Source organism: Muntiacus reevesi, chromosome 6 (assembly GCF_963930625.1).
Source record: "Muntiacus reevesi chromosome 6, mMunRee1.1, whole genome shotgun sequence".
In the NCBI taxonomy this organism is placed as follows: Eukaryota; Metazoa; Chordata; class Mammalia; order Artiodactyla; family Cervidae; genus Muntiacus; species Muntiacus reevesi.
In genome coordinates, this window is record NC_089254.1 from 86244506 (window position 1) to 86269545 (window position 25040).

General features: G+C 39.7%; 1 protein-coding gene across 1 annotated transcript in view; it reads right to left on the reverse strand.

The window, feature by feature from the left end:
* Positions 1 to 25040, reverse strand: part of GRM8 (glutamate metabotropic receptor 8) — an 801794-nt gene that overhangs the window by 437171 nt on the left and 339583 nt on the right. The window contains exons 4-5 of the mRNA XM_065939117.1: positions 24786 to 24940; positions 23059 to 23196 (exon numbers count right to left, since the gene is read on the reverse strand). Coding sequence (XP_065795189.1) covers positions 23059 to 23196; positions 24786 to 24940 — 293 coding nt within the window. The remainder of the gene's footprint in view (positions 1 to 23058; positions 23197 to 24785; positions 24941 to 25040) is intronic.

Here is a 25040-nt window from a genome sequence, read left to right on the forward strand (position 1 = left end):
GCTTTATATCTGACATTTTTTAATGCGTTATGTAGCTGGACTAACTTTGAAATTTATAGCTCTGGGTTTTTGCTTATTTTGCTTTAAGTTTTTAATTCAACCTCGGATTTTAAAAAAAAAAAAAGGCAAGTTAAAATGTGAAAAAAGTACTCTAGTTGTCATTTTTGTAGCACTGAAGATGTTAGAAAGAGGGTATTCTGCTCCTTTTTAGTTTCCTCTCATTGCAAATGTTCCTTTTTGATATTTTAAATAATAAGAAACAAGAATGCTAAGTAATAGCCAATAAAAATCTGTACACGATGTCACTCAACTGGAAAAAGGAACTCAAAATCTGAGAGGAGAATTTATAAAAATTCACTGGAAAGGAATGAGATTCTACCCTGATCTCTGCTTTGAGAGTAAAAAGAAATAGATAGATAGATGGATGGATGGATGGAAAGAATGAAAGAAAGAAGGAGAGAAAGAAAGAAAAGGGCTTTATTCTTAGAAGGTCAAGTGTCTGCACTGGGCACAGGTTGATCCTCCTGAGATCAATTGTTTCAAGGGAATTTCTGTAATAGTAGACTCTCCTGACATTTGAATGTTGTGGTTACATTTGGGGCCATAAAAATTTCCTGCTCAGGCATCCCACAGAGAAAAGGTATCTATTCCTAAGTATACAAAATGGTATCTTCATTACTGAGACCTCAGTAGTATTTGTAATTTCCCTATGCTCAGGCACAGTCTCCAGAGGTCAAAGAGAGCACCAAAGTCTATGTCTTTAATATAATTAGATCGAAACAGAATTGAAGGCTGGCCTCGGGTAGCTATTCCTAGTGGGAGTTGTTCTCAGGACAATAAAAGCTACTGTTCATGCCCAAATATTCTCCTTGGTCAAGGAGAGACTGACCAGATAGAATCAGAACTCTAGGGTCACTTCTGATTGGCTGCAGTCCAAAACACCACAAGAAACTCAAGAAGCTTCACAGACAAATAATTTACACAGCTAATTTAGGTGCTTGTATTAGATAGATGAATCAAAGTCCCCTTCATCTTCTTAGACTTGACTGATTTGGAATTTACAACAGAATATCGAGCCTCACTTCAATTATGCAATGGGTAGAAGAAGAAAGTAAAACAAAGTGGGCCTTCTTTTATTTTGACGCTAGAAAGACAAATAGAATGGTGTGTGCAAATCACTCAGACTAGGAGATCACATTTAACAACAATTCATTATAAAGAGATATATGGGGTTTCTGGCCCTGGTTCCTTTCCTTGGCCCTTAGACAAGTTATTTATTCCAATTGATTCCAGTTTCCTAGTCTGTAAAAAATAATACAGGATAAATAATTGCTAATATTTCTTCCAACTCTATAAAAAAGCTGCTCTATATGTATCAAGAAGAATAAAAATATAATTTTATGAATTGTGGACTCATATTTCAGTGAAGCTGCATTTCAGGTGAGTCTGAAGCAGCCAAATGTGTATTCAAAAACTTTAAAATCAGATAAAAAAAGGACTCAGCTGAAATCATGCCAAGTTGAAGAATCGAAGTCACAGAAAAGAAATAAATCCATTCACCAAGAATAGCTCATATCTCAAGTTATATTGTTGATATATTCCACACCCATTTGTTAAAGATGTATCAAAAATTTTGGCTTATAGGTAGATAATCAATAGAATGCTGGAAAATGACACAAATTTTTCAACCATGTTTTTAAAAAAGAAAAACAACAAATGCAAAAAACAAAAATCCAATGAAAAAATAAAAATCACACTAGAGATAATACAGATAGCTTAGCAAGAAAAAAATTAAGGATGAAAAACAGTAGTATCCAAATACCTGTCATAAGATGCTACATAGTAATGAAATGAGCTGTGATATTTCCTTTTAGCTCCCTAGAATTTAAAAATCATCATCATCAATGAGCACAAGTAAACAATATAATAGAAACCATTTGCTGGTGCTATAAATTAAAAACAAAACACACCCAAAACCTGTATTCAAAATGACTGAGCCGTTTAGAAAGATTTCCTTAAAAGATGGAGACACGGAAAACATTTTCCACAACCCAAAACTGAATGCCATTCAGCAGTCAATAAAATAAAGAAAATCAAAGAAAAAATTGAGTAGCCAGACTGAGTGCATAAAACTTCATCTAAAGTAGAAATATCTACATAGGAGTTTCACTAAACAAAATGCAACAACTCCAATACCTTCTCAACCAACAACTGGATGCCTGCTCAATCTTTTCAGTCTTGTCAACTCTGTGACCCCAAGGAGTGTAACCCTCCAGGTTCCTCTGTCCATGAAATTTTCCAGGCAATGATACTGGAGTGGGTTGCCATTTCCTCCTTCAAGGGTTATTCCCTACCCAGGGATCAAACCTGTATGTCCCATGTCTACTACACTGGCAGGTGGACTCTTCACCACAGAACCATCTGGGAAGCCCAAACAACTGTATATCAGTAGCTTAATAAGTTTATCACTTTTCCCTCTCTATCTCTCTCTTTCTTTCTTCTCATTTTTCATTCCTATCCTGTGACTTTAGAAGAAAATGGAGCACATTCTTTGTTGGAGAACTTATGCATAGTGGGTTACAGGCCCATCTGTTAACCTGAAAGTCAGTTTAGCAACTAGAAATGACATAGAGAAAATGGAGATCATGTCCTACTGGGGAGAAATGTCTTTCATTGTAGTATAACTTAATGAGTGCCTCACCTGCCACAGAAGTATTTTTAGGTCATTATTCATTCAACAAATGCTCATCCAGTGCCTTCTAAATGGCACGCAGAGTGGACACAAAGGTGAGCAATAGAGACACACCCTTTAAGCTCATGGAGCTTACAATTTAACGGGGGATCAACATCAGTCAACCCTGGAGGAGGGAGGGCATGGTAACCCACTCCAGTATTCTTGCCTGGAGAATCCCCATGGACAGAGGAGCCTGGAGGGCTACAGTCCATGGGGTCTCAAAGAGTTGGACATGACTGAGCAACTAAAGACAGAAAAGCAACATCAATCAAACAATTTCACACATGAATGTACAAGTGAGTGATTACATAAAACTGAGTATAGTGTTCTCTGGGCATGTAGTAGCAAGGAGATCCACTCTAGACAGGGAGATAAGACTAGTAGGAGGCTTTTTAACCTATTCCTGGAGTCTCATTCATCAGTAACCAGGTGAGGAAAGTATTTCCAAGAAGAGAATGTCCTTCTGGACACCCTAAAGTCCAATCCTTTGGGTAGCCACAAACTATATACCTCTCCATCCAAAGCTGACACTGCTTTTCAACTGGCCTTGCTGAAAATGAGCTCAACATGTTATATGAGAGCAACACCCTGGCACAAACCCCCATCATCCAACACCTTCAAACCAGAGCAGTTCAGTCTTGGTCATTATCTATGAAGGATGCTTGCAGTGCCAAAGCTGGCTCTGCAGGGACCCCAGAGGGACCCACTGCCCTCTCCTCTACTGTATTCCTATGGTGACACAAATGAGAGCCTCAGTAAATAATTCAAGGGTAAAACTGAATAAACTCAAACTTTCTAGAGCTGAGACATACATTCAAACACAAACTAAGTTCTAACTTCCAAAAGTAGAGGTTCAACATTGAAAGGCTTACAAAAAGACCAGAAACTATAAAACTCCTAGAGGAGAACATAGGCAAAACACTCTCCAACATAAATCACAGCAGGATCCTCTATGACCCACCTCCCAGAATATTGGAAATAAAAGCAAAAATAAACAAATGGGACCTAATGAAACTTAAAAGCTTCTGCACAACAAAGGAAACTATAAGCAAGGTGAAAAGACAGTCCTCAGAATGGGAGAAAATAATAGCAAACAAAGCAACAGACAAAGGATTAATCTCAAAAATATACAAGCAACTCCTGCAGCTCAATTCCAGAAAAGTAAATGACCCAATCAAAAAATGGGCCAAAGAACTAAGCAGACATTTCTCCAAAGAAGACATACAGATGGCTAACAAACACATGAAAAGATGCTCAACATCACTCATTATCAGAGAAATGCAAATCAAAACCACAACGAGGTACCATTACACGCCAGTCAGGATGGCTGCTATCCAAAAATCTACAAGCAATAAATGCTGGAGAGGGTGTGGAGAAAAGGGAACCCTCTTACACTGTTGGTGGGAATGCAAACTAGTACAGCCGCTATGGAGAACAGTGTGGAGATTCCTTAAAAAACTGGAAATAGAACTGCCATATGACCCAGCAATCCCACTTCTGGGCATACACACTGAGGAAACCAGATCTGAAAGAGACACGTGCACCCCAATGTTCATCGCAGCACTGTTTATAATAGCCAGGACATGGAAGCAACCTAGATGGCCATCAGCAGATGAATGGATAAGGAAGCTATGGTACATATACACCATGGAATATTACTCAGCCATTAAAAAGAATTCATTGAATCAGTTCTAATGAGATGGATGAAACTGGAGCCCATTATACAGAGTGAAGTAAGCCAGAAAGATAAAGAACAATACAGTATACTAATGCATACATATGGAATTTAAAAAGATGATAACAATAACCCTATATGCAAAACAGCAAAAGAGACACAGATGTATAGAACAGTCTTTGGGACTCTATGGGAGAAGGCGAGGGTGGGATGTTCTGAGAGAACAGCATTGAAACAAGTATACTATCAAGGGTGAAACAGATCACCAGCCCAGGTTGGATGCATGAGACAAGTGCTCAGGGCTGGTGCACTGGGAAGACCCAGGGGGATGGGATGGGGAGGGAGGCGGGAGCGGGGATCGGGATGGGGAGCACATGTAAATCCATGGCTGATTCATGTCAATGTATGGCAAAAACCACTACAATATTGTAAAGTAATTAGCTTTCAACTAAAAAAAAAAGAAAAAAAAGGCTTACAAAGTCAACCCAAGATTAGCCCACATCCTCTGTACCCTTAGAATGGTCAGCAGAGTACCCTAGCCATAATGGTCTTAGTCCGTACTTGCAGGTCTATGATAAAAGGTTGGAAAAAGAACCCAGGTCTTTCACACCAGCAGGGGAATTGTTTTCTGTAGCAAGAAATGATGGGATGCTTAAGCATACAAAACAGAAAATAAATGTAAAATAGCTTTAATAGAGAAATTGGGTTTAGATGATTTCATATAACAAATCTGATCTAATTTTTAATTTTTGAATACATTTACTAATTCAAGAATGGGCTTCCCTGGTGGCTCAGGTAGTAATTCAAGAATGGTTTTAAACCTTCAGGAGCAGGAGTGGGTGGGGTAAGGGAACACGTCTAGCTACCTTCTATCTTCAAAGGTAACTTTTCTGAAATAAAATAAGGAAACTCAACTTGTAATCATAATAAAGATTCTTTTCTAAATCCAAAAGCAAACTTGTTTTTCTCCTTGGAAATGAAAGCAGCTGAAGTGCAGGAAGCTGCATTTTCTTAGTCTCTGTGGCACTTGGCAGAGTATTATGTCTGTCATATAAATAGCATGGAGTGATTATAATGGTGTAGTTTTTATCCTACTCTTTATAACCACAGAGTTATCCAGGTAACTCTGTGCAAGTACAAAGATGCTCTGCTCTACTCAATTGGCTTGTTCCAAAACAAGTATTCTATCACGAAGCCAAAGCAGGTGTTATAACACAGAGACACTGATGATGGGGTCATTCTGCTTACTCACATAACCTGCAAAATCAAATCTGAGCTTCCCCACATTATGGCCAAGACTTGCACAGACCCTCATCATATCTACTAACACATTTGAGATCAACCAGCAAAGTACATAAGCCAACAAATGAAGGAAACAGAGAAGCAAAATGCCAGACACATTTTATACCTCTTACCTTTTATTTTGATTGTAATCTTTAAAAAAAAAAAAAAAAAAGCATGCCTACTTCTGCACATTTTCATTTTACTCCAGTGCTTTTTATATTACAATTTCAAAATAATTTGACCAGAGATCCAACTATACAAGGCCCTAAATATGTAATAATCAACAAAAAACTTGCAAAGGCTGTAATAGTGGAATGTGCAACATCTTTTATGATGTCAACAGTGCTGCCAAGAAGACAAGAAAAGCCTAAAGAAGTGAATGAGAAGATCCATAGGATAAACAGTCTTCATTAATTTCTGAGCAGGCTGCATGAATTCATTAATGCCAACAGATTAATACTCTGGTCATATAAATAAAAAGCTGCTGACACAGATTTTTTAGTGAAGAAAAGTCATAGCTAATTCATCTTACAACATCAAATTTTCATTTTCCAAAATATATATGTATGGAAAATTTCCTGAATAACACCCCCACCCCTAAGTTACTACAGTTTCTCTGCAGCCAGATTCCTAGATAATAAAACATACAAAGTGTGGAACTAAAACTTAGATGTTTATCTATAGTGCTTATTCGGAGTTGCAATGACTGAATGTACTAGAGCAGCAGAGTAAGGGCCAAAAGAAGGGCGGACTGCATTTTGGGACGAGAGAGAAGCAATTTTCTGGAAATGTATCTGGACAAAGTGGACTCATTCAAGGGATCCAGATGATAAGCACCAGGGGGACTGAGGTGTGGCCCATCTGCATGTCTCAAAAAAGGAAGTTTTTCATCTGGAACCTGAAATGAGCGTGAAAGCACCTGAAAATCAAACCAGGAGAGAGTGATTTTCAAGAACTTGAGTTAGATGGGGGAAAAAAAGTCAACTGGAAACAGATACCTAAGCCCCAGGAAGTAAAGTTAAATTATAGCTAATTATAAGATTCCACAAGGATGGACTGAACAAAGAGACTGTGTGTAGTTTATAAATGCATATCGTATCTGGAGAGTTCCCTGAAGTAAATCTACTCTCAAATTATACTAGCCATGTTAGAGATAGTACTAAACTTTCTAGAGAGCCATCAGCAGAAGGTTTCCTGACCACAGGGCTGTGGCCCTTAAGAAGTGCTGGAACTCCTGGGTGGTTAGAAAGTCAGCAGTGACAGAACATGCTTTGGGTGTCTGTCTTTGAGAGGAGAAGCAGGGGGCTGGCACTGAGCAAATGTGTAGAGCTTGCCCTTCTTTTAACAAATCCTACTCTCTATTTAGTGCTTCCCTGGTGACTCAGTGGTAAAAAAAAATCTGCCTGCAATGCAGGAGATAAGGGTTCAATCCCTGGGTCAGGAAGATCCCCTGGAGATGGGCACGGCAGTCCACTCCAGTGTTCTTGCCTGGAGAATCCCATGGACAGAGGAGCCTGGCGGGCTAGTCCACAGGGTCACAAAGAGTTGGACATGACTGGAGCAGCTAAGCGCACGCACGCGCGCAAACAAGCGCGCACACACACACACCCTCTATTTATATCAAAATCATCATCATCACCACCACCCTCATCTCCAAGGACTACCCAAGTCTCTTGTTCACACTCTTCCCAACTCTGTCCATACCTACTCCAAACACACACCAAAGTTATTAAGAACTGGAAGAACAAATAGTCTGCCCAACTGCACAATCATCTGTCCTAAAAGGTCGTTTAAACATTTAATCAAACTTGCAGCCCTCAGGGAAGATATGACTCATGCAGCTAGCATTGTGAGCTGAAGTCAGCCTTTGCATCAGCCACAGCGATGATGCAGACTGATTCCACCATGACATCAGTAACAGAGACATTTTCTGTCATGGGGCGAGGGAGAAAAAGGCTAAACAGTTTTCTGGGTTCCACTGAATTAAAACTTCAGACCCATTGAGGCAATGCCTCTGGGACGCATCAAGCCAGAATTCCCAGAATACTGGCTGTGTGTTGAGATGTAAACAAAGACTTCTGAAAAAGAGAGGTGTAGGTGGGGATCCAAAATCAATATGGATTATTTGTTTTTCTGCTTCTCTGATAAGCTATACCATGGCTCCCTTTCACAGGTACAAATACACAGAAGAGGCCTTCTGTTTCATAAAAGTAGCTCAGACAAATGAGACTCCTCAGGGTGCTGAACCCGGAGCTGGCAGCCAGCCCACTCTCCAGGCTCTAGTCTGCTGCTACTTTCCTCTTTCACACCTATCAGCCTTCGTCAGACCTACGCCTTCACTCTGACTGGGGACAAAGAGAAGATCAGTGGAAATCCTTCTGTGTGCCACTAATAAGCCTATTTAGAGTCAATGAGAAAGCCTCATTTTGCAACAAATAAAGCCTTCACCAGTTCTACTGAATCAGTTAAACCGAAATGTGGCTGTGCGCTCCTGTCCTCATTTTACATCAGTCTGAGAGGTGACTCTCGGCAAAATGTGGGAAGTGATGACCTCTAAGTTTCCTTTCCTCTCTGATATCCTCTGATTCTCTGTGGGCTAGTGGGATTTGAATCTTATTTAAAGGATCACAGGTTCTGATGGAATCCTGAGTCCTTCAGTTTTCATCTCTGTGTTCTGCTGAATCAGCATATTTGGAATCTTGGCTCTGTCTTAGCAAAGAATAGAATGTTGCTCCCACTAAATAGCTTAGCTGGCATTGTCTACATTTTTTCTGGAAGAGATCTGGGTAGGAGACAGACATAGAGAATATTCACATCTCCCATGGAAGGCCAGGGAAAGCCCTCTGAAGTGTTTCAGGAACCAGGAACAAAAGGGTCCTTAAAGATATTAATCACTGTCCCAAACAAAACTATAGTTCTAACCATTTGACCACAGTGATGTAAGCAAATAAACCTGCAGCTAGAAGGTTCTTCATGGGTCAGTGGGGAAAGTAACATGGGGGTGGAATGACATCACCTATTTGTCAGAATACTAACTCCTTTCCCAAAAAATATTCACATTCCAGTTCAGCCCAGAGTTGGGATGTGTGGAAAGGTGCATAAAACAATAAGTACCACTTCTAAAAACAATACAAGTTCTACATTTAAGCTCAATGTTTTAGCCATAGAGCATTTGGGGTAACATAAGGGAGAACCAGAGTCATTTGAATGGCCTTTATGAAAGGTACATATACCAATAACCACCTCCACCACCAAAATTTTAAAGGTAGGAAAAATTAATATTTAGCAAGAATTGTTAGAGCTTAAGTTACTTGCCCAGTATCACATAGCTAAGATGCAGAGTCTGAGTGTCTACCAATGAGACTGAGAATTTTGCTAGACACAGAAAACATACTAGTTGGAAACACTTAGATCCTCAGGTCTTTTGATTTAGTTGATAAACTTGCAAAAGCACTTTGAACAGGTTTTCACTTACACTGCAAAGAAAAATGCTTAGCTAAATTACTGTTTGTCTGGGTGGGAAGTAGAACACCACCACCATCTGTAAAATAACATTTTGGTAGACTAGAGGGCATGTTGCTTAAAGGAACCCAGAGGTGAATTAATTTGACAAATTAAGGAGCATTCTGTAATACTTGTGTTTTATAATTCTGCAACTTCTATAGAAACATGCCTCAGTGAAAGATTGCTGAAAAGCTGTATATCATTTTAATTTTAATAAATCAAATCACATTTTACATTTACTGACTGGGAAGTCAGTATTTAAGAAGTCTCTGGTGAATCCATTTAATATAAACAATTTGTCTGTATTGCAAATATTAACCTCAGGATTTATCTTAGAATTTTAATTTTTTCATATCTTCTTAAAATGTGGCATGTTCATGTCATGTTAAATAAATCATTCCCACTTATTGATAATACACAGTGTGCTTTCAGCTGCAAATAAGAGAAAACCCAATGCAAAATGGCTTTAAAATTGAGAGAGTTTATAATTATCTCATATCACAAGAATGAATTAACCAGTCCTTATCTCAGAACATCTATTGCATGGTTCTGGTCTTGAAGAAAGGGAAATTGCCATTGGATAAGTTATAGTACCTGCTGTACTCCCTGTATAGCAATCAATATGCTTTATGTGTATTATCTCTTCTAATTGTCCTACCTATTATTACCATATGCTAGTCTGGACACTAGGTTGTTAGCTAAGGATGGAGAAATTTCATTAGAAAAGCTTGAACTATCTCACACACCGGCAGGAAAGGCACAGTTAAGGTGCTGATCACACTCAGAATTCTCCCTATTTGTCATCTCTGTTCCAGCTACCTGTCAATATCATCACCTCAGGCCAACTTTCTCCTCTCAGTGAAGAACTTGACAATCTCCCCAGCCTCACTTCTCACTGCCTTACCTCCTACTCACTCTCAAGGGAAAATTGTATTCCTCCTTCAGCTCCAATTCTAATTACCCTTTGGAGGGACTCTGACGGTCCAGCTTGGGTCAAGCACCCAGCCTTGGAGTCGTCAGTTATATTGCCAAGACATTAGGGAGGGAATTAAGGTCTCAGGTTGTAGATCAGAAATTTATCTTAGGGGGTCCACTCATGGATACTGAGGATAATTCATAAAGATTTAGAATTGTAGGGTCCTCTCCTTCAACACATTCCCTAAAAGCTGAGCCTCTCAAGATCTAACTCAGGCCCTCTGCATTTTGCTGTCAACCTAATGACTAGATCTATTTCACTCAGTTTCATTTATTGGCCAGTGACTCCCAAACTCCTCTTTATAGCAAACATCTTTCCTCAACTTCAGACACACATAATCAACAAACTGCTTCCCAGATATCTGTAGCTGAGTATCTCACAGGTTCCTTCTATTCAACGTATTCCACACAATTCATCATCCTCTCCTCCTTCTTCCCCAATCATTCATTCAAATTTGATTCTCTCAACCAAATTTGAGACTCAAATCACTCAGATTTCCCAATCCAAGATCACCTTGTCATCCATAATTTTCCACTCCTTAAATACTCAATTAATTGCCAAGTCCTAAATCTCTCTCTTAAAATATCTCATATCCATCCACTCCTCTCCCTCGCCCCCCTACACCCCAGTGCAGATACAGTCATCATAACCTGGGCCACTGTCATCCTTGGAGGAATTACTGTAATATCCAACTGGTCCCCTTCCTCCAGGGTTATACCTTCCCAGTGTTATGCTACAGCCAGAACAATATTTCTAAAATGGAAATTCAATTGTGTCACTGATCTGCTTAAAACCATTTTGTGCCTGTTCATTGCCTTTCAAAACAAATGTGAACTCCCTGGTGAAGTATATAAAATCTTATTTGACCTGTCCTTTTCCTATTCTTTTCTCTTACCCTCTACCACTTCCCAGGTGGCACTGGTGGTAAAGAACCTGCCTGCCAATGCAGGAGATGTAAGAGACTTGGTTTCGACCCCTGGGTCGGGACGATCCCCTGGAGGAGGGAATGGTAACCCACTGCAGTATTCTTGCCCAGAGAATCCCATGAACAGAGGAGCCTGGCACGCTACAGTCCATGGGGTCACAAAGAGTCGGACACAACTGAAGTGACTTAGCTCACACCCTCGACCACAGCCATACTGAACTTCTTCAGTTCCTCAACCTGTCATCCTCTCTCTAGTCTACTGGCCTTTGTGCTTCTATTTTAAATAATGATCCTACTGATCACCTTTGTCCTGTCTAAATCCTGCTTATGTTTTAATCTCAACCAAAATGAAATCATTCTTCTCCCTATATACAACATGAGGTCTCCCTGGTACATACTCTCATTCACCAGTCATAACACATCTCATTGCACAGATGTAGTCTAATTATTCATCTTCTTAATCAAACTTGCCCATGAGGGCAAGGACCATTGCCTTTTTTTTTTTAATGTGCCAGATTAAAAGTAGATAATAAATAAGCTGGATTCAATTCATTCATTCATCCAATTGGTATTTTAAGGAAGCCTAATGGTGCCTAATGTTATCCTAAGCATTGGGATGCAGCAGAGAACAAGACCAAGTCCCTACTTCATGAAGTTTGTGTTCTCGTGGGGAACAATAGACTAATAAACAAATGATAGACAAATAAACACTTTTAAGTTGAATAAATAAATACATTCTTAACTGATATTTTCTATTATATTTTCCAACTGTCCTTTCATTATTCTGTTAGATAGAATAACCCTCCCACATAGTATAAATGTAATTTTTAAAAATGCAACAGAATATAGTCATGGCTTTTATAATCATGAAACCAAATATTCCAATAAGATTTGACTGAAAGACACAGGCCTATTTGTGTTTATAGAATTATATTCTCATCTCTGTATTAGCAGTGCAGTCAGAAATTTAAAGACAGATAAACTACCAGAAAAGCAAATTTTATTCTTAAAGATGCTTTTAATATAATCATTTATAGTAAGCTTTTCCTTTCATTAAAAGTTGCCATTTCAATAATTAAAATATTTGTCAAATTTATGCCAAGCTAGGCCCCAACATCATATCTACATGATTACAATGAAGAACAAGAGGGTTATTGGCCATCATTTTTAACTGATTGACTAATTTAACAAACATACAATGAATGCTAAACAAATGCTAAGTCCTGAGGATACACACCCTGCCTACTAAAAGCTTCCAGACTAATCTCTTCATTTTTCTAACTACTGTCTTTTTAATAAAATATAAGTTCCTTGAGAAAAAGTTCTGGAGAAGTTCAGCATGTTACAGAGTTTTAACAAAAGTTATAAGTAACCAAAAAATAAGACTCCAGAAGATATTGTCATTTAGCCTTAGTAAACTCTGATCACACTTCCTTAAAAAATAAAATCAATTAATTATTTGTTTATTTTTGGTTGTGCAGACTCTTTGTTGCTGCATATGGGCTTTCTCTAGTTGCAGCAAGCAGTGACTTCTCTTGTTGCCGAGCACATGGGCTTATGGGCTTCAGTAGCTGCAGCTTGAAGGCTCCAGAGCACAGGTTCAGTAGCTATGGCACATTGGCTTAGTTGCTCCACCACATGTGGAATCTTCCCGGAGGAACCAAATCCATGTCCCCTGCATTGGCAGGCGTATTCCTTATCCACTGTACTACCAGGGAAGTCCCACACTTCCTTTGATGTCTCCTGCCTTAATGTACCCTATTGTTCATTCAGGAGAATACATTGTACACTCCTAAGAATTTGCGTAAATCTCTTATCTCATCTATGGTGATAGCCATGGAATTCCCTCAAATCCCATGGATTTAAAGGAATCCCAAGGTAAACTTCTCAGAAAATAATTACTTTTTTTGTAACATAAATAGTTGGTCCCTGTATTTATCTGTTCTGTATGCCTTTTGAGGGAGAGGAAGAATATCAAATTTTCTTAATATTGTGTCATCTGTATATTCTCTCTTTGTTTTGCTTTGTTTTAATGAACTGGTTCCATCAACTGAAGCTTAATAAGCATTAAAGCAAAGACAATGTCTTCTAATGTTTCTTTACTTACATATCCCTCCTTCATCCTCACTGGCTCAAGCCATATTATGGGCTTCCAAATAATTGGTTCTCAAAATTGCTTAACTGTCATGTACTTGCTTATATTCCCTTGACCATTTCTGCCTCCTTCAGCACAATATTCCAGAGATCATGTTTATTATGTTCTCCAGAGGTACCTGAGACTATCAATCAAGCTATTGCCAGAGTCCATTGTATGTTTTGCAAGAAGAAATTTCTAGACTCCTAAATTCATTTTGACTCTATACAATGGATGTTCTTCTGTTTCAAATTACTGTCTGAAAAATATAAGTGTTTATGTACCCTTGAAATTTACTCTTCAAGGGCACTTCGTTAAGCTTCCATACTTCTAGCAGTATTGGTGCTTCTCAGACCAAGAACAACAATCTGACCCCCTTAGAAGTTAGGGAGCTTCATATAGAGGGAATACTTAACGCTAAATAGGTTACATGTGCCTGAAAACATCCCTGCCTCTATGCCAGGGGAAAAAGTGGAAAAAGTAGAACGAATCAGTGCGACTCAACCCTTCGCTGGGAAAGGCTTTCAGAACAGGAAAGGATTGAGGAAAGAATCAAACATCAAGTCAGACTTCAGTCCTACCATCACCTTCAGGTAGCTATGGGGCTTTAGACAACTCACTTAGGCAAGATAGGTCTCTATTTCCTTTACTGAGAAATCAAAGAACTGAGCAAAATAATCTCTAAGGACTTTTCCAAATTCTTTATGTTTTTACGACTGAAGTGCAGTTGTTTTTAAGTGTTCAGCATATTTTTGTATCTTGATATGGCAAGCTTTGCTATCTATTTTGCAGACTGTGGAGATACAGGTGCATCTGTGTACGTTTCTTTAAATTTAGTAATTAAGCTTTCCAGTTTCAAATTTCCTAATGAGGAGACAGATACACACATACACATTACTGTATCTCTTTCCTTCCCTAATCTAAATACCTACTGAAAATAGTATGCTTAACACAGACTAGTGATTATAAATTTTTTATTTGAAAATTTAAAGCCTTATGTGATGATTTTATTTAAGACATCTTGAGTATGTCAGTAGTCTTTAGCACAGTTGAGTATATTATGCTAATTAAACATCAGGTACTTTTGTTATCTCTATAAACAAACTCTTAATGCCCTCCTGTTACTCAAACTGTGGCCCAGGGCCCATGAATATCCCATGACCTGAGGTTGGTCAAAAGCTCAGACTGCCTCACCCAAGACCTTTGAAATCAAAAGCTGCATTTTAACCAGGTACTCAAGTGATTTATATGCTCACTAAACTTCTAGAAGCGCTATTATATATTATAGTGCTTCCCGCACTGCTTTAAAATACGCAGGGGGTTTTCCTATAAGGGAGTGAATAAATTAATGGCCTAACTGTACTTAGCAAAGTGAATCTCTACAACTCAGTGCCACTGGACTTAGACTAACAGAAGTTTATGGTTGATAATTTCTCTGTTTCTTTTAATATAGTTCTGGGTCTAGGCTCAATGATAAAGAATCCATCTGCCAACTCAGGAAATGCAGGTTTGATCCCCGGGTCAGGAAGAATCCCCGGAGAAGGAAATGGCAGCCCACTCCAGTATTCATGCCTGGGAAATCCCATGGACAGAGGAGCCTGGCAGGCTACAGTCCATGGGGTCACCAAAGAGTCAGACGCAACTTAGTGACTAAACAACTACCCTTATAAGTGGGGGTCGGGACCTCTCTGGCAGTCCAGTGGTTAAGACTCCATGCTTCCCCCACAGGGGACACAAGTTAGATCCCCGGGTGGGGAACTAAGATCCCACATGCCACACAGTGCAGCCAAAAGGAAGAAAATATGTATGTGAGTGTGTGTATGTGTGTGTGTGTGTGTGTGTGTGTGTGTGTGTGTGTGTATGTGTGTGTGTGTGTATATACATATATATATATATAAAATAAAAATAAATAAATGGCTGGGGCCAGGAAACTGGATGAAGAGCTCTATTCTTTTCAAGACCCTCTTACAAATATTACATACACAGAAAGTCAATATGAAGAGTATTAAAATATTGGACTCTTTGGGGAAGGAAATGGCAACCCACTCCAGTATTCTTGCCTGGAAAAGTCCATGGACAGAGGAGTATGGCGGGCTGCAGTCCATGGGGTTACATGACTGAGCATGTGTTCATGAGGGTGGAGGGAGATGGGTTGGTAGCAATAAAGTAGTAGAACTAAAAAAAATAATAATAAAATATTGGACTCTCTTCCATAAGATAACAACCAATGTGTTATTTTTGTTTCACTTTATAGCTGTTGATTTTTTAATTTCATAACACATTACTGTTAAATCCATAAAGTATCATAAAGAGGAAAAAGAAACACCTTTCAACTATGTGGTTAAAAACTCTAAAATAAGTAAATAATAAAACAAATCAAGGATATAAAATTCAAGTAGAAGTTCAAATAAAACAGACAAGGATTCTAGTTGCAGCTCTAGGACTGTGTGATTTGTCAACCATTTGCTAATCTTCTCTGGGTTCCAGTTTCTTCATTTACAAAATGAAAGAATGATCTTGATTTTATGTCCTAAACTTTAAAATTGTCCCAGCTTTAAAATTCTGAAATCCAATACATCTGAAATCAATGCCCATTTGTCATCTCAAGTGCATCTATTGAAATTCCATATGAAATCTCAGAAGTGGCCTAAATAAGTCATTCTGGAATTTCTGCTATTTTATTTGCTAAGAACAGGAGCATATGAGCTAGTGGCCACCTCATGGTGTAAATGTCCCCAACAGACTTTTTTTCTATGCAAGGAGCAAATGAGGGTGACAGAACACATTTTCATGTCAGGAAAGTTAATCTTTGTTTCCTTTCATTCTGAATCACCAAATCAAATTGTGTGATCCATCCCCCTTGCTAACTATCCAGTTCACTCACAAGGTCTCCTTGAATCTGAGTGAAAGGATGAGAGCTTCTGTCTTTGACCCAAAACAGGGAAAGGTCAAGGGGCAGTAACACCTGAAAAGCTACCTCGTTACTTTGGCCCCAGAAAGTAAGCTGGCAAGTCTTTCAGGAGCTAATTATTGAGCCTGCTATTTGGTTCACTGACAGAATTTCTTGTTTGTAGGAAGAAACATATCTGTGCATTGCTTTTTCCATCACCACCATTTCTGCCATCATAAATAAGAATCAATAGGCCATTTCGAGTAGCATATGCTCATTTAGCGTCTGAGTGTCGGCCATACACAAGCTAAGCAGCAGTGCTCCAGCCTCCTGGCTGAGAATTCAAACCCACCAGACAAGGAAAGCGCTTCAATTCATGAAGGCAGCGTTTATGTCTGTGTGACCAACTAGAAGGCAAGGGTAATCTATTCTTTGTCTATATCTCTAGCAATCTCTGGCACAAGGCTGGCCATCCAAAATAAATAAGTGAATGAAGAATGAATGAATGAACAAATGGCTGAATGAGTCAAAAGGTTTTAAGATGCTGGACAGAGGAGCCTGGCAGGCTACATACAGTCCATGGGAGTAGCAAAGAGTCAGACATGACTGAGTGTCTGAGCACATGGAACTGACTGGATTTTGAGGGTGGGTCAGAGAATGTTTTTTTGGTAAGGGCAGACCTATTTACAATTCATGATGCAGAAATGAAAGCCAAGACACTGTGATCTGAGAGAGACTGCCTTTGATGAGCAGTTGCTCGGCACTGCTCTAATTTCCCCACCATATTCACTATCAGGCCTCACCAGTGAAAGTGAAGTCGCTCAGTCGTGTCTGACTCTCTGCGACCCTGTGGACTGTAGCCAACCAGGCTCTTCTGTCCATGGGACTTTCCAGGCAAGATTACTGGAGTGGGTTGCCATTTCCTTTTCCAGGAGATCTTCCCGACCCGGGGATTGAACCCAGGTCTCCCACATTGCAGGCAGACACTTTACCGTCTGAGCCACCAGGGAAGTTGGCCTCACCAGAAAGACAAGAAATCAGGATGACGGCCATTCCAAAAGTCAAGGGAGACCTTGAAAGAAAAACTCTCCACTATCAATGAGGGTCTTGCTGGACAAAACAAGGTCAGGCAAGGGACTGATCAGAGAAAGAGCAGGAAAAAGAAAAAATGAGGTGGTGAGGGGGAGCAGCAGAGGGGGAGTTCAGGCAGAGGCCTGAGTGGGGAAACAGGTGTGCAAAAAAATGCACCGAAATAAGGAGAGGTGAGGAAGACTGACCTCCAGTCCTCAAGGGAGGTGTGGGTGTCTGGATGGGGAGGGGCAGAAAGGCATTAAGTCTTTGAGAAGACAGGGAAGGAGGGAAAGAGAGGGGGAGAGGTCAGAGAAATGTCTATAAAATAACACTCATCACCACTGATAAAAAATCCTTTTTTCTTCTTGAGAAAGACAAAGGGAATTTTAAGTAGGATTAAGTAGTAGTAGCTTTCAGAACTCAGCGGCTCTCAGGAGCAATAATAAGTACATAAATAGCTAAGTGGATGGTAGGAATTACTTCACTTTGGAATGCGGCCAGCATATCAAAGTTAACAGTAATATCACATCTTTTTGAAAGCTTTTCTGAGATTCTAGGGGGGAAAACATCTTAGAAAAACTGTACCATGTTAATTTTAGGAAAAGGATGCTCCTCACTGCTTGAAGACATTCTATTGCCTGAAAATTGATAAGACAGAAGTTCTAGCCTGCTGGGAGGCACTCTCTTATCCATGTAAATACATTCCAGTATTGCCCCCAATTGGAAGCAAATAATCATGTTTGTAGATTACCTTCACCTAATGTAAAATTTTACTCAAGACGTAACCCACAAAAGATGCTCTAAGTGCAACAAAAAGGACCTGTGGATATCCCACTTTCAGAATTCTCTAACTTTTGGACTCACTGTGAATAGTTAAGACATAAACTTTGTAAGGACTTCCCTGTAGCTCAGACAGTAAGAATCAGCCTGCAATGTGAGAGACCTGGGTTCGATCCCTGGGTTGGAAGATCCCCTAGAGGAGTGCATGGCAACCCACTCCAGTATTCTTGCCTGGAGAATCCCACGGACAGAGGAACCTGACAGGCTACAGTCCATGGGGTCACAAAGAGTCAGACACGACTGAGCGACTAACACTACTATTACTACTAAACTTTGTTAAGACCAGATTTTGAAACACGTATAACTGTATATACCCATTTCTGAATTAGGTGGAACTGGGCGAATTGGAAATACAAGTAATGTTCAAATCCTGGGGCTTCCCCGTTGGCTCAGTGGTAAAGAATCCACCAGCTAAGAAGGAAACGCTGTTTGATCCCAGGGTCCAAAAGATCCCCTGGAGTAGGAAATGGCAACCCACTCAAGTATTCTTGCCTGGGAAATCCTATGGACAGAGGAGCCTGGCAGGCTACAGACCACGGCATCACAAAGAGTCAGACATGACTGAGCAACTAAGCATGTTCAAATCCTAGACACTTCTAGCCATGAATATCCTATAGATTTTTCCTCTTAAGTACATTAAGTACATTTCTTCTTTGTCCACTAATGTGCTGATCATCATCTTTGCTTCCCCAAAACACACAAAAACTGAGTGTTAGTGGCAATTGGGGGTACAAATATCTTCCCTCACCATCTGGAAACATTCACGTGTTACCGTTTACCAAAAAAGTAAAAGAACATTGCACTCTTTATTTATTTTCCACCCAGAGACAAGTTATTTCAGTATCACCCACAATGGAATTTGCATGAAATTCTGTTTACTGACCCTGTTCCCTAAGGGTACATTTGCCCTAGCACTTGGAGTAAACACCATCTTCATTGCACTAGAAATAGTTCTAATTGGACAGATTGTTACAATTTTAGCAACACCCAAATAAATCAAAGGAATATGAAGCAGACATGCCACCAAGTCTGGATTCTACAACACCTCAGTTCAGTGTTTCTGCCTGAAATAAGTATTTCTTCTACACCATCAACAGATGCTTAAAGGACATCTAAAGACATCAACATTTTTTTTTTTTTTTTTTGGAAAAATGACTTTAGAGAAATTGATCATTCTGAAAACAGTCCATTAAAAAGCTCTATGCTCATATATATGAAGTCTAGAACAATGGTACAGATGAACCTATTTACCAGACAGGAACAGAGAGGCAGATGTAGAGAATGGACATGTGGACAAGGTGGGGAAGGGGAGGGTGGAACAAACTGAGAGAGTAGGATTGACATATATACACTACCATGAGTTCATTCATTTCACTAGCTGGTTAATTTTCATTAATATGCTCTAAACAACAATAGGATATAAACATGTGGATGATCAAATGACTTTCAGAATTCAAAACTAAGCACAGTGTATAATATACATGAATGAAAAACCCATAAGGAGCTCTGTGTATAACTTCTTTCAAACCCTTCTATTAACTGACTGCTCTTCATATCCCATTATTCACTGACATGCAAACTCTTCACGAGATGAACCTCTCCTCTGTTCTTCACACTTCTCCAGGCCACTCTCTGCTGACCCATCTTTTCCCTCATTTGGGAAGCTTTCTCAAATCTCATCTTGTTCTCAATCACCTCCTCCCTGAAGCTTTGAGTTTTACAACTTAAACTTATAATCATACATTTTTTGAACTTCTTCAATATCTATGTCCAAATTTAACACTTAATCATAAGATACTTTGTTGCCCTTTACTTATGTATATGTTTGGGTATAACGCTCTTTCCCAACTAAATCACATGATTTAAAGGTAACACATCCCTCTTATGCCTCTCCTTCAAGTTTCTGTCAAGATCCTACTCCATGTTTAACATCTTTCTCTTGATAATCCTTCTTTATTTTTTAAAGACTTTTTTTTTTTGATGCAGACCATTTTCAAAGTCTTTATTGAATTTCTTACTATTGTTGTATAGTCATTAAATCATGTCCAACTCTTTTGTGACCCTATGGACTGTAGCTTGCCAGGCTCCAATGTCCATGGGATTCTCCAGGCAAGCATACTGGAGTGGGTTGCCATTTCCTTCTTCAGGGGATCTTCCTGACCCAGGGATTGAATTTGTATACCACCCCACCCCCTCACCCCCATCCCCGCCGCCCCCACCGCCGGCAGGTAAACTCAATACCAGAGTCTCTTGGGAAGCCTTTGTTACAAGATTACTTCTGTTTTATGTTTTTGGTTTTTTGGCCTCAGGGGATGTGGGATCCTAACTCCCTGACCAGGGATTACACCTACATCCCCTGCGTTGGAAAGGGAAGTCTTAACTACTTGATATTCCTTCCCACCACCATGTTTATCTGCAAAAATGCTTAAATAGATGCCCTCCCCTAAAGAAATTTCTGTAACTCTGCTTCTTTCTCAAGTTCTCCCATCATTGCTACTTTATTTTTCTTCTAAACTTCTTTTTAAAAAAGCATTCATCCCTCTACTTCTCTTCCATTTCTGCCTCCAGCCTTCACCATCCTCACCATCTGAGTCTCCATCAAACTTCTGTCCTTCAACCATGCCTCTCTCTCGCACTGAACATGCATGCACCCTCTCTCCTCTCCTGACTCCCAGTTCATCTCCTTCCCCAACACACAATGCTTAATTTCTTCTTCTGGTTCCTCCCCTAGAGGGTTAGGTGGTTATTCCTCACCTCTGCTCAGCTTCCCCTGGTAACTGCATCTCTGCCCTTGTCTTTGAACGTCCAGGTCTCCTCCATCTACACTACCTAATCTGTATGTCTAGTGTCTTACACTAGGCAGGGTCCCAAACCTTAGTTGCCACCTGCAGGGCAGTTCCATGGGGTGAGTTCAGAACCCAATTCCAATTAGTCCTTCCACTAGTCCATTACCATTCTTGCTGTCTTTTCAGTTAAGTAGTTTTCCTAGACCTAACTGGCAGAAATTTATAATTCAGAACCTCCATCACTCACCACCACCCCCCAGGGCATTCAGCACTCACCATGTCCTGTAAATACTACCTACTAGGATCTCTATACTCTGTGTTCCATCCCTAACTAGCACATCTCATTGAGACTGAGACTATCCACCCCTGGGGCTACGGGATGGACACTGACTTACCTTTCTTTCTCTTTTCTCCCCTGATCTCCAACCCTCCCTACACTTCTGTCAGAGGAATCTTTCTGAAAAAGTATCTGAGCAGTGTCCTACATGAAAAGCCTTATTTACTTCTACCCTACAGGTAGGATAAAGCCCCAAATCCCCAATTCTGGAGCTTCTAGGAAGAACCCCAGGACCCAGTATGAGCTGGCCTACCCCGATCCTTTTCTGCTCTCACTCCCACTCTGTCTCAATTACTCTGGCCCCCTGACATTTTCTTTTTTGTTTTCTTTACCTTAAACCCAAGAGGCTTGTGCTAGATCCTGGAATGGGCTGCTCTCATATCTTCACATGGCTGAGGACTCTTGCCATTCATGGGCTTAGGCGCTCAGTCACGTCCGACTCTTTGTGACCCCATGGACTGTAGCCTGCCAGGCTCCTCTGTCCATGGGGATCCTCCAGGCAAGAATACTGGAGTGGGTTGCCATGTCCTCCTCCAGGGGATCTTCCCAACCCAGGGATCGAACCCAGGTCTGCTGCATTGCAGGCAGATTCATTACCGTCTGAGCCACCAGAGAAGCCCCTTGCCATTTATGTCTGGTCTCACATGTTAGCTCCTTGGCAAAGCATCTTAACCAAAGGATAGTAATTGCTGCCTTCACTCCTCCTTCCCGAGACCACCTGGTCACTCTTTTTACATTACTCTGTTGCATTTCTTCTCGGCACATCGCAGCATCTGGAAGTCTGTTTCTTTACACGTTTACTTTATTTAGTGACTCTTCAAACTCAAATGTAAGACCCAGGAGCACAAACTTTGTCTCACTTCACTTACTCCAGCTCCTGGAAATCAGTTCCCTCCACTGGGGCACCCCTCTCCACATCCCTATCCTTGCTCCATTTATAGGGCTGCTCTAGCACTTCTCAGATTATATCTTTATTTGAAAACCTATTTCCAAAGGAACTAAATAGAGGGAAAGGAGGGCATATCAAAATGTGTGGGCCAAGGGGAAAGCATGAGAGGAGTGTCTGGTTATAAGATGCTCAAAAGTGTAGATCTCAGTATAGAAGAGATGTATCTTTATTAAAACTATCCCTTTTTATGTTCTTTTTAATTATGCTGTACGTATTTCATTTTCCATGTGTTAGTTTCTAATATATATAAATGGGGGTATAAATATATTCATTAATATATATAAGTGGATTTAAAAGGTATGTTTATACAGACCTTCTATCCTGTATTGGTCCTACTAAATGTACTTCTTAGTTCTAAGTAACTTTTAAAATTCCATAGATGTTTCTGCATACACAGTCATGCTATCTTCAAATAAAAACTTAAATTCTAACATTCAAAAAATGTACATTTAATATCACTGTTATTTTTATGTACAAAATATAGAAAGTAGAGAATCAAAAAACAATAGCTGCTAGAGCTATGCAGGATATGGGGGACATGGATTGAAACAGTTAAAAATCACTGTCGGCGTAATTTGTTATGATCTGTCATCCTCACTATATTTTGAACTCCTGGTAAACAAAATCATGTCTTGTTTATTTGTCAATATCCCACCAAACCTAATAAAGTACTTTATCTAAAGTAGATACTCATAAATTTTTTTTTTAAACAGAACTGAAATACTCCAGCCCTGGACACATGGCACATGTTCAATAAATACTTGTTCATTGATTGCAAGAACCAATGAGCAAGTTCAAGTTTGTAGAATGATCAATGGAAGCTCAGCCCTGCTGAGAAACTGTAACAAGAGATGCAAGGAGGTAGAAGTTGTCATTACTATCCACATAGAAGAGCTTCATTTCTCAGGTAATGACAAACACAAATGCTTCAAGGAAAACATTTAGATGGTTACCTGTACATTTCTTTATATGACTGTTTCTTTTTCCATGTGATCCTAACTTGCATCCAAAATTCTCCTCCCAGAATTCTGCAAACCATACATTTCTTCGATTATTGGCAAGAGTTCGGCTTCTAAAGTATCGATCAAACCCTATTTTAAAGAAGAGAGGTATGAAAATATTTTTTTCAAAATCAAAACCATGTACTACCAGAAATTTGAATAGACAGTATATTATGTTATGATCATTTCATGAAAAAAAAAAAAACATAACAAATGGAGCGGGGGCGGGGGGGGGGGGGAATAATAACCCAGAAATAAGGCTATCCCTGTGGCAAGAATCAGTGGAGAACAAAGGACAATATCCCTACTCCCACCATTCACCATTCAGGCACCTGGCTTTTCAGGGGTGTGCACAGAAGTTTGGGTGTCATCCACACCACTTCTTCCTCTCCTTGATGTCTCCCAGTGGCAGCAACTAGTGACCTCATGCTGAATATTTAGAAGCAACTCAGACTTTTTCTCCTCTCTTTCCCCTAGTAGGGGGTCTATGTTCTGGGTTTCTGTGCTTCTACTCACCTGAAGATTTATCTGATCTGGGTGTTCCATTTTCAGCTAACTCAATAAACCAATCACTACTAATGTAACCTTCTGGTTTTTTAGTTGCTAAGTCATGTCCAACTCTTTGCAACCACATGGACAATAGCCTGCCAGGCTCCTCTGTCAGTGGGACTTCCCAGGCAAGAATACTTAAATGGGTTACCATTTCCTTCTCCAGGGGATCTTCCCAACCCAAGGATTTAACCCACATCTCTGCTTGGCAGACGGATTCTTTACCAATGAGCCACTTGGGAAGCACCCGATCTTCTAGAGTCCTAGGTAATAAGCTAAAGTATCAGTCTGGTTAGGTAACCACCTCATTGAAGGAAGAATACTGGAATGGGTTGTCATCTCCTTCTTCAGGGGATCTTCCAGACCCAGGGATCAAACTTGCATCTCCTGCATTAGCAGGCAGATTTTTTACCCCCAAGCTACCAGAGAAGCCCTTACTTTGTCATTATTCTCACTTTAATACATATACTCTTACACCATTGATGAAATGATCTCTTGAACAGCATACATAAAAACCAAAACAAAACCTCCAATATACCAAACATTTGTCAACTGACTACTCTGATTTTAATATTTCTTTCAATTTCCAACTGAGCTTTGATCAATAAACATGAGATTAAAACTGGAAATAATGCCTTGTTCCAACAGATAATGGCAAAGGTAGGAATTTTAGTCACTGTCAAGATCACTGGAAAAGATATCTGGGAGACAGACTGCTTTTCAGGGATTTGCCACATCTTCTGTTGCCATTCATTTATCCATAGAGTCAAACCAGCATCATGCCTTAATTTGCTCTAAAGCAAACACTATCCTTCCAACCATGCTATAACTGTTGTGTATGTCCATGGATATATGCAAACCTAGAGGGCAACTGCTAATATCATGGAGATATCTAAGGCCAAAAACAGTGTTCTTTAAAAAAATGTCTTGTGGATATCTTTTCTAATTAAAAAAATATATAATGTGCTAAGTTAAACAGTTACTGTCTTGGTAATTCTGCCATCAGTGCTACAAATTTTATCCAGAGTCATAAAATAATGGATGCATTTCATCACATGCTGACACTCTGATTTTTCTTTTGAGTTTAGATTCAGCTGGAATGAAACAAATTCTGTATGGTGCATCCTTACCATCAATTGATGCTCTTTTGGGTAAAATTGTCACAGCCCCTTCTGCAATCTCCTCCTGCTGATAAACGGGTGCTATTTTGGATCCCCAACTATCGGAGCCAATCCAGAGAAAATGCCCACTTTGGTTTAATTTTTTTGCTGCTTCCAATATCCTCCTATGAGAATAAGAGCAAATAAAACACATCACATTTACCAAGAAACTCTATACATATGATGGTTACAGGGCCTGCTATATCAATTCATCAACACTCAGTA